General features: G+C 55.9%; 1 protein-coding gene across 1 annotated transcript; it reads right to left on the reverse strand.

Annotated features, from left to right (window-relative positions):
• Positions 1-363: 363 nt before the first annotated feature.
• Positions 364-10,489, reverse strand: LOC113425574 (cytochrome P450 2F3-like). The gene is made up of 10 exons (XM_087970323.1): positions 10,271-10,489; positions 9,982-10,188; positions 7,234-7,396; positions 6,967-7,116; positions 5,904-6,064; positions 4,587-4,763; positions 2,689-2,830; positions 1,969-2,156; positions 1,316-1,457; positions 364-1,146 (listed from the first exon to the last, which is right to left on the reverse strand). Exons 1-10 carry the CDS (start codon positions 10,274-10,276, stop codon positions 959-961), a joined length of 1,524 nt encoding a protein of 507 aa, XP_087826449.1. The 5' UTR covers positions 10,277-10,489; the 3' UTR covers positions 364-958.
• Positions 10,490-10,515: the final 26 nt, after the last annotated feature.

Below are 10,515 nucleotides of genomic sequence, written 5' to 3' on the forward strand. Positions count from 1 at the left end.
GAGTGCCCGTGTTCTGCCCATCGGCCCACCCCCTAGACCCAGATGTGGATCTCCCTCCCCCAAATGTCTGCTGGCATGCAAGGCAGCTCCTGGCCTTTCTCTGCCAGGGACAAGGCGACACCCCCCCCGCACGCACACACACCGGTCCCATTCCACCCCCACCTAGCCTTCCCCCAAGCTCTGCTTCCCCCTCTGAAGCTTTTACTTCATGCTGTGCCCCCAAAGAGCGAAATGACAGGCCTTTTCCTGCAGTGTAGGGGCAGTGGTCGAAGGTGACAGCAGCCAGCAGTTGCCCCTCCTGCCACCGCCCAAGAGAAGAGGGCTGCCCCCTTACGGGCATCCTCAGGGCCAGCTGCTGTGTGCTGGGCTCCCTTCTGATGGGGGCAAAGTGAAAACAGAAACTGGTGTTACTGAAATGAGCACATTTTATTCAAAGCATTTTGTTTGTTTGTTTGGGGGCTGTGGGAGAAGCACCCACCTAAACACAGAGTGACTTGGTTTGGCTCTTTGGAAACAGGGCCTTTTCGGCTTCAAGCGGCCAACACTGCCATCCTAGCCCCAGGGATGCTCCAGGGGTCAGGGTTAGAGAAGCAGCTTCCTGATTTGTGGGGGGGACACGGCAGGGGGGAGCAGCTCCCGCGCCCTGTGCCCTCAAGGGAGCCGAAAGGTGTCCTGGGTGCTCCCTGAGCTGGCTGGTTTCCTTGCAGAGGCTCCCTGGCTATGCCAGAGTGGCACTGAAGGTGTTGCCCAGTTGGGGTCTACGAGGAAAGTGCCCAGCTCAGGGAGCACCCAGGAGGAGCTCACAGTCCGACCGGAACTGCGGAGATGCTTTTCTACGAACAGCACTGGGTGCTTGTTGCAGGAACTCGCTGCCCATAAATTGCCCTGATGGAGGAAACCACAGCCTCCCACCCTCTGGGCAGTTGAAGAGGGTGCGACAGAAGGGAAACAGTGTGGGTCAAGCTTGGCGTGGTACCACCAAGAGCTGGTATCTCATGGGCACACGGCTGACACCACTGGCATCGGGCACAATGCTGACCTCACCCAGGGGCACCGGTGACATGAGAGTGAAGGCCTGCAGGATGGTGGTGAGGAAGAGGAACAGCTCCATGCGGGCCAGGCCCTCGCCCAGGCACAGCCGCTTCCCTGCAGAGAGGGGGCAAAGAGTGGGTGCCAGAGGCAGCTGAGGGGCCCCTTGCTCCTCACGTGGCCTAAGGCTGGGCCACCTTCTGAGAGGGGAGGGGAGGAGCGAGTGGCACAAAGAGGGACGGAAGGGAAGGGAAGGGGGGAGGGGAACACCCGCCCCAGGACACACCTGCGGAGAAAGGCATGAAGGCGTCTGCCGTCTTGAAACGGCCGTGACTGTCCAGGAATCTCCGGGGCTCAAACTGCTCAGGGCTGGCGTGATGCTCAGCGTCGTAGTGCACCGTGCTGAGTAGAGGGTAGACGTAGGTCCCCTGGCAGGAACACATCCAAGCAGGCAGAGCAGGAGGGAAAGTGGAGACAGAGGCAAGGAGGGAAGCCCAGAATGAGGTGCCCGCATTGCCAGAGGGGAAGCTAGGATTGAGGGGCATTTCAGTGGCGCTGTCCAGGGCAGGGGGCCTGAGAAACTTTGCTTGGTGGTAGCCAAAAGGGATGCCCGCCACCCTTCCACGGCAGAACCTCTGTTTTGGCACATCCTCCACCCACAGGACCTTCTGCTGTCCATCCCATTGGACCAGATTCGGTTGAAACTCAGGAATCGGTTTCTCCTTTCCCCTCTCCTCGGGTAACAGCTTAGCAAAGGCCAGCTGGCACTGGAGCATGCAGAACTGGCATGGCCAGGCCAGTGGGGCGGGGCGGCTCTGGCACAAATGCCCCACCCCACAGCCGAGGGCAGACCCCGAAGGCCATAATGGAAGGGAGCGTGCCGGACAAGCACCCTGGCTGCGGCTGAGCTCCGAGTCCTGTCCTGCCCCCGAGCCTCACCTTCGGGATGGCGTATCCCCTGAAGTGGGTGTCTCGAGTGAGGGCATGCGGGAGGCTCATGGGCAGGATGTCGCTGAACCTCTGGATCTCGTGCAGCACCGCCTCCGTGTAGGGCATCTGCCGCCTGTGGTCAGCCGAGGGCCAGCGGCCAGCCCCGATCACTCGGTCGATCTCCTTGTGGAGCTTTTCTGGGGAAAGATGGCCGGGGGGGCTCTGGGGTCAGACTCTGGCCTGCAGTGGATTCTTGCAAGGGCCCCTGAAGGCAAAGCAGCGACAAGTCCGCCTGCTTGCCATGAAATGGGCCTGCAGAACAAAGGAGGAGACGCCCTGCTGGCGGGGAAGGGAGGGCGGAGAGCAGCGCTTAGGGCCTGGGGGCCGGATGGGCCAAGCCAAAATGGGAACAAGGGCTACTCCGTGGACAAAGGTCTTTAGGGGGCCATTCCCATGCAGTTCATTCATTTCTAGCCTACATGTTGAAAAGACGCCGTGGGGGGTTAACTTCTAGGGCTCCCTGAGGGCCACAAGCCAGCCTCAGGACGCGCAGCCCTGCTGGGCAGGGAAAGGGCCGCTCAGCGCCGGCAGCCAGGGCCCAAATAATGCTGTGGACTGTCCACCTTCCCAGAGCAGAACAACTGAGAAAAGAAGGCCCCCCTCCCCCGCTGGCCAGCCCACCCCCGAGGAGGCCCCTGGCAGTGCTGGGGGGGCTCCTTCCTCCCTGACCTTGGACCTGTGGATGCTTCATCAGGATGAGGAAGCCGAATCTCAGGGTAGTGCTGATGGTCTCTGTGCCAGCAAAGAAGAGGTTGAACGTGGCCATCACCAAATTCTCCATGCAGAATTCAGAATCCGGGTTGTGCTTCTCCTGTCAAAGGCCACGGGAGATAAGGGAAAGGCCGCCTTCGTTTCCAGGCGCTGCTAGGTGAAAACCTCCTAGCGGAATAGGCCTGCCAAGACCCAGCAGCTGCAGAGACGAGAGTGGCCAGTGGCCATTTCTCGGGTTCTGCTTCGTGCCCTTCATCCTTCGGGCAGGACGTGGACCCGGGGCCTTTCCTGGGGGGAGCCTCCCGGGGCCAGTTGTTGTTCCCGGGCTGACTCTCTGGGATGGAAACCGGGGCACTCCGGGGTGGAAAGTTCTCTTTAGGACTGGGCTTGCGCTGCCTGCCTTCCCTCCGAAGCTCTCAGGCAGAGAGACGGGTGTTGTTGTGTTGCGTTATCATCTCATTTTGCAAGCTTCGTTTTATGGGGCTCCTACTGGCCTCAAAACTGTTCTGCCGAGAATACTCTCTGCGTCTCTTCCGCAACAAGGCTTGCTAAGGCACCGTGTGCATCGCTGTGTCTCAGCCTTGGCAAATTCAGCAGGTGTGAACTTCAACTCCTAGGTGTCAGAGAAGGTTCTCAGGCAGGCAGGCACACTGGTCTGGAAGCCGAGTCACATGCGCTGCTAATCCAAGTCGCGGCTTCAGACTTAGCGGAATGTTTTGAACCAACAAGAACGGGAGACTAATGGCCTTGACTCAACTTCCTCAGCCAGCACATATGAACCTCAACTCCCAGAACCCTCAGAGTTGAAGTCCACACGCTTTAATGTTGCCGAGGCTGAGAAACCTGAATCTGAAGCGTCCAGGAGTTCAATCCCCATAGAGCAGAGAACCACGGCCCTTTTATGACTGGTGGACTTCAACTCCCAGAATTCCTGAACCAACATGGCTGGCTTGGGAATTCTGGGAGTTGGTTCCCCATCCCTGCCATAGAGGCTTGTGAACCTCCTTGTGAAAGAGGTCAAGTGATGAGCTCCAGTAGAGCAAAATGGTGTCTCCTGATGGCCAATAGAAGGAGAAGTGGTGCTCAGATAGCACCCAATGAGCATGTCAGATTCTGTCACCCCCCCTCCCCCCTCCCCCTTGCAGCTCTGGAAGTAACACGCTTCTAATCAGACGGGAGACATTTGGGAGCTGCAGGTCCCCATTCCTCTGTGCAGGCAAGGTGAAGCCTGCCTGAGTTACGACCCTGTGCAATTCATCTTCAGCTGAATAGGAGCAGCAGACTATTTGAAGCTTTCTTCATTAGTTCTCTAACCCAGACTTCCATAACCTTTCTGGTTTTGGGGACCAGAGGGGTGTGCGTGCGTGCGTGTGTGTGTGTGTAAGAGGGAGTGCAGGCACGCCCGCACAGCTCTATTTGTGCCAGTGGTGGGCACCTGCACCCATCACTCACACAAATGGGGCTTCCCAGCATGCTTGCCTTCTGTCTGCACAGGTGTGCTCGCCTGCTGCTTCCACAGCCCAGTAGTGACCTGCGGCCTGGGGGTTGTGGACCTCTACTCTTAGCCAAGCTCTGAGTTGAAAGGTGACTTAGAAGTCTCTTCCTAAATCTTGAGCCAAACTCTGGGGCTGGAGCTCTGCCTGAACCCCGAAGGCCCTCAGTTGTCTTTGGTGGCCATAAAGAAAGCGGGGAATAACTTCCCCTCCTTCCATGCAAGGGAAGAAAGGTGGGGAGGCCTCTGGGGCCAACAGATGCACCCCAAAGACCCACAACCAGCTCCTTTGCCTGGCAGCTGAACATGAAGCCCTTTCATGCCACCCAAGTGAGAAGTGAAACTCCTTGAGAAGCAGCATTACCTGCTCCATCTTTGCCAAGAAACAATCAATGTAATTTTGGGGAGCACAAGGATCGAGCGAGGCCTGCTGCGTCTGGATCCTCTCCTTTATGAAGCCGATGATCTGCTGAGAGCACCTGTGGCCTGCGTGATGCACTCCAGGGATCTTCTCCATGATCTCCGGAAAGATGTTGTAGAGCTACCCCAAGTTGGACAGAGGGCAAGGGGTGAAACAATAATACGGTTAGCTTTTCTTGACCGCAGATTTTGGGTGCACTGGGCTTAACTTGGTACACAAACTAACCTATTGGGCAGATTGCGCAATACATGCCTGTGGTTAACTGGCAAAACAGACTTTAAAAGTGAGGCAAACTTAGATAGTTGTGTGCAAGCAGCTGCTACTTCTTAATCAAAGTGGTGAAGGGCCAATGTGAGCGCATCCTTCTGCTAGGCACGTCTCTGAAGACATGGCTCCACTTTGGGAATATGGCTGAAAATTCAGGGGGGGGGGAGGCAGGCAGGTTCCAGTTGGACTAACCCCACCAGCCTCCCAGAAGGGAACATTCTTGTCCAGTTCTCCACCTAAGAGGTCGGATGCAGCCGATTCCAGCCAGCCTGGAAGCAAATTGAGAGTTTGCTCAGCCTCTGTTCTCCCCTCCCCCATCCCAGGTGGGATGGAGCTGGAGGAACGACCACCAACATGAGGAAAACTGTGCTGCCCAGACAGTTAATGGGATTTGGGATAGTTATTTAGGAATTGTGAGCTGTCCCCTTAAGAGACTGCATCATGGTAAATGTAGTTAAGGTATCCTGGGAAATGTAGTCCATGTCACAGGACCACATCTGTAATCCTGATTGGTCACTATAGTGACCCTTGTTGGGTTGGGGGAGGCTCCCTCACTCTTGCCTGAAACCACCATTTCATACCATGCTTCAATTATCATGGGGTTGAGACCTTTTTATCTTTCTACACTACAAGACGGATATGCAAAGGATTGGTCATTAAAGAAGAACTTCGTCACAAATGTGAGTTATGAGGATACCTGATGAACCAATAATAAAAACTTTGTATATACGTTTTGTTTGTCTATCTGCGTCTGTACAGAAGACAAAATCTACCACTGTACAGAATACAGAACAAGAACTTTCGGCCTCTTCCCCCTGAGGGGTGAGAGCCACGGGGAGCTTTTCTCTCCCCCAAGAATAGCAAATTCGGTTATGGACTTTCAGATATTTTGGGGACAAAATGCCAGGCACTCAGCAGAAAATGGCCCCCTCAATTCATGGTTTGATTAGGGGAAAGGTGGCAAAAGTGAAGGCATTCTCCCACTGTCCTCACCGCGGCTTCGGTTGAGCTGGCAATGCAGAAACGCTCCGTTATCAGCTTGTTCAGCCGGAGGAATTTTTCATCGCTGTACTCGAACCGATTCCCAAACACAACGGAGCAGATGACATTGGAGACAGCGCGACTAAGAAGGAAGGTGGGGTCAAAGGGCGTCCCTGGAGAAAAGAGAGGGAACCTTGCTGGGCCTGCAGCCTCCCCTCCTTCCCACCCACCTGCCCAGCGTTAATAACATCCGGTCTGAACCTCTGGCCAGCTGTGCAGCAAACCATAATGATAACAATAGTAATTGAATGTGGACCCAAAAGTCCAAACTCCTCACTTCCAGGAGGACAAACAATTGCAGGGAACACAATGGCATGTGGTGGGAGGAGGGTCAGCCCGAGAGCCCAGGAGAGCCCACAGCACTGGCCCACAGAAGGGAGGGCTTGCAGGGCACATCCTGTTGGTGGCATCTGGACAACTCTACAGCGAATGGCAGCTTCAGGCAGGGAGGAAAGTGAGAAGGGCTACTAGCCATGATGGCCTCTGGGGTCAGTCAGGATCAGCTTCGGGGGGCTGCTCACAGATCCCAGGCAGGGGTGGGTCTGCTGGGGGTTCGCAGGGGTTCGGGAGAGCCCCTAGCTAAGATTGTGTGCAGTTTGGAGAGCCCCCAAGCCCACTCCTGGCTGGCCCTGCCCACCCCTCCCCTCCCAGGAGCCCCCACGTGGCCCATTTTGGACGCAGGGAAGCGCAGGGCAGAGTGGAGGATCGGGGAGGGTGAAAAACGGGCCTTCCGGAAGTCCAGGAAGGCCAGAAATGGGACCAGAGGCCTCTGGAGTCCACCCAGCAACCAGGCAGAGAACCCTTTGCTAAAATTTTGGATCGTAGGGCTTGTAGTTGCCCATGGTAGAAAACCAAACCTTCCCCTGCTGGGAGTCCAGACACCTCCCGAGCCAAAGGCATTGGCAGGGGAAGACTTCCTTGGCCTGCTTTGACCTGCGATTCTTGGACCTCCCCTTGAGGAAGGCTCAGGCCAACCGAGGCGAGGGAGGGGCTGCTGCTCCACACCAACAGCTACCTTCGGCCTTCCGGAGCTCCTCCACCAGGCACTGGGCCTCCTCCTGGATCCGCTCTTCAATGGACCGCTTGCCCATCCCAAAGTTCCTCAAGGTGGTGAGGGAGAAGCGGCGGAGCTGCTGCCAGCGCTGCCCGTTGGCAAACACAATCCCTGCCCAAGAGACTAGGAGGTCAGGGGGCTTCTCTCAGGAACCCCCCCCCCTCACCAGCGCCAGGCAAGCCCAGCAAGGCAGCTTCAGGCCCGCCTTGTAGCCAAAGCATCCCTCACCATGGTGGTTGAAGTCCTTGGAGAAGGCGGGCAGCTGCCCTCGCCCACTGAACTCCTCTGCCTGGTCCACCAAGGCCTCCTTCACGGCTTGGTAGCCACACAAGACCACAACCCGCTGCAGTCCCAGGAAGACGGTGAACACCGGCCCGTACTCCTTGCCCATCTGCCAAGAAAGACCAGGAGTGGTTTGGAGCCCCCCCTCCACCACCTGTATTGGGAGCCTTTAGCAGCCCGAGGAGACAGGCGGCCTCCCAAGTCCCACCAGCCCAGGAAGCCGACCAGGCTGCTTGGCCCCGCCGGAAAGAGGCCAGCTTTCACACACAGACCCAGCCGAAGGGGTGCACAACGGCTGCTGAGCAACAACAACTCAGCTTTCCCCCAAAATCAGAATCAAATGCTGAACATTTGGAACTGCAAATAGTCTAATTTGAATTCCAGATTATGCCTAGGGACAGGTTTGTGTTTTGTTTTAGAAAAGTATCCATTCTACAGAAATCCTGGGCTCTTGCATGAATAGTTGGGGCTCAAGGCTCTTCTAGGCTACAAGGTGCTTGAGTTGCTTTGGGCTAACAGCAGTGGGCAAACCCTGCAGCAAAGGAAAGTGAGTGTAAGGTGAGATCCACTCGCAGGTGTCGAGCTTAGAATCCCGCCGAGGACCCTTTGTGGATGGGAGTTTCAGCGGGGTGGAAGAAACCTTTCTGACCAACAAAGACATCCAGCTCTGACTTATTCTCCCTGCCTCTCTCCCCCCTCCGGGCAGGATAGTCAACTCTGCTTGCCACCCAGTGCCACCCCAGTGCCAGGGCTGAGAGAAGGGGCACCGAGCCAGGTTGGAGGGGAGAGGGCCAGAAGAAGTGGGGCCTGGGAAAGAGGCAGAGGTGCTGCCAGACAGGCCTGCTGGGCTCCTCCTGGCCTGCCTCTCTTCCCTCGGGGTTTCTCCCGACACCTTTCCCAAGAGGCAGAAGGACCAACTTGTTTCTGAGGGGAAGGGAGGGGGGTTGCCATAACCAGCTAGATGAGAGTGATGCTGCCAGCGAGAAATGCTGGCCCAAGAAAAGAGCTGCTAGTGGCTGGCCCCACCTCGCAGGAGCAGGAGGGAAGGACTTCTTTGACGCCCCCTCCCACTCCCACTCAAGGGGTCTCCAATGGCCCCACATCTCCCTAAGGGAGGGTCAGGGAGGTTTGCTGGGCTGCTGCCCCTTCACGCCCAGCAGAGCCCAGTTCCTGCCTGCATGCCAGGCGCCACAGGTGGACACTGGGTTGTCTTTGGGGGTGGGAAGGTGGAACCTCCTCCCGGGAGCCGTTTCCATCTCTTTTCTGAAGGGATCAAGCAAGAAAAAATAGCAAGGCTCTTCATTCAATCTCTTTTTTCTCAAACTGTTGGGAATTCAGAATAAAAACCAGGGAGATTTTCAACAGATTCCGCAGTGCTCAGGATATTGTTCTCATTCTTTCTTTCTCTGGAATAAGTTGCCAGGATTCCTTCCTCTACTACTTGTCCCCTTATCTCCACCCACCCTCCAAGTCTCTTGGGATGGGGCCAGGAGACCCCGCTTCCAATAGATCCCCCAAATCTGCCAGACTGGAGTTTGCTAACATGCATGTTGACAAATAACGTTTCTTAAAGAAAAGAACATGATTCAAAAGGACGCCATCAAAATATTCTGGAGCAAAACGTAACTCTGTGTGAGAAAACTCTGATGCAGGTCATGGGGTTCTCTAGCAGGATCCCCCCCCCCCATCCCGTCCCGTGTAAGGGGCTTCCGTGTTGAAAGGATCAGCCAGTGACATCACTATTGCCTGGGGGGCTGCTTTCATGTCCCCATCAAAGAGCTAGTGACAGGAGCTCAACCCCCCCCCCCCATGCAGCAGCACTCGGTCTCCAACCCAGCCCCTCTCCACACAAGCCATGTGCTCCTTCCAGCAGGATAACGACCTCAAAATGTACATCTAAGAAAACCCAAGAATGGGCCCCAAAGGACCTCCAGTGATTTGAATTCACAGGACAGGGACTCCAACCGTGGCAACTTTAAGACTTGTGGACTTCAACTCCCAGCATTCCCCAGCCAGCATGGAGACGCCTGCAATAGAACACCTATGGAAAGAGCTGAAGGGACCCACCCAGCCTAAGGTGCCTGGAGCAGTGGGGCAGATTGCCTGCCGAGCGTCCTCTTCAGAGCTGCTGAGGGGAAGTGCTTGAGTGCCCCATAAAGGCTTGCTGTGAAAGGTTATGTCCGTGGCATTCTAATTCCTTTCTGGCTTTAGGACATATGGCAATATTTTAAGCCATTCATCCACAACTCTGTGGGCTGTGGAACAAAGAATGGTGGGTGCCATTTATTTGTATCAGTTTCAACATTTTGTAATTCTTTGGGTTAGAATGGAGGGAAATTGATATTTCGAGCCATGCCTGTGTATCGTTGTGGAGTATCCTGACCACAACGCCTCCTCCCACTCTGTGTGACTTCCCTGATCCCTGGGCTTCCTCATCTCCAGGCCAGGAGGACTCCACCCAAGGGTTGGAGCAGCATAAACGAGACAGGGCCATTGTGTTGACTTGTCCTCCTCTCTCTGTCTTGGGAAGAGGGGGTGCCAATCTGGGTATCCCATCTACTTCCACCCCCTGCAAAAATGCCCAAGGTGCACATGACACCTGGTCAAAGGCCAGCCATTCCAACATTGCCCACCAAGCTCGCTGTGTACCCTGAGAAGCAGCTGCTGGCTTTCAAGGAAGGAAACCCAACTCACCTCCATCAGGGACTGGACCAGATTCTTCCGGTCCAGCTGGAGAAAGTTCCCCAGGATGGGGAGTGGGGTGGGCCCAGGGGGCAGGGGGGCTTTCATGCCCTTCTTCCTCCCACTTAACGTGAAGGAGACCCAGAGCAGCAGCAGCAGCAGCAGCAGCAGCAGCAACGGTGAATGAGGGACCAGCTCTATGGTAGACAGCCTGGGCATCTGAAGAGGAACACACCAGCCATAGCGGCAGCCTTTGGCCAGGAAAACAGAGAAGAAGAGGGAAAGAAAAGGTGATACTTACATCCATCCAGCTCTGACTTCCAGCTACGTTCAGTGACTGCAGGTTCAACCATGAAATCCCTGTCCTGCAGATCCCCCTGGGTGGCTTTGTCCAAAGCAACCGGGGAGAGGTCACTGACAGAAGCTTTCCACACCGATTATCCTTTAACGAGATACACTTCGCCCACCTGGATTTTGCGAGTCAACTGGGGGTGTCATGTCATTTAGCCCAATTGCAAGGAGGATGATTCGCTCACTGAGGGGACA

Source organism: Notechis scutatus, chromosome 8 (genome assembly GCF_049901735.1).
Source record: "Notechis scutatus isolate UNSWTSFEM ecotype Mainland chromosome 8, rNotScu1.2, whole genome shotgun sequence".
Lineage (NCBI taxonomy): Eukaryota > Metazoa > Chordata > Lepidosauria > Squamata > Elapidae > Notechis > Notechis scutatus.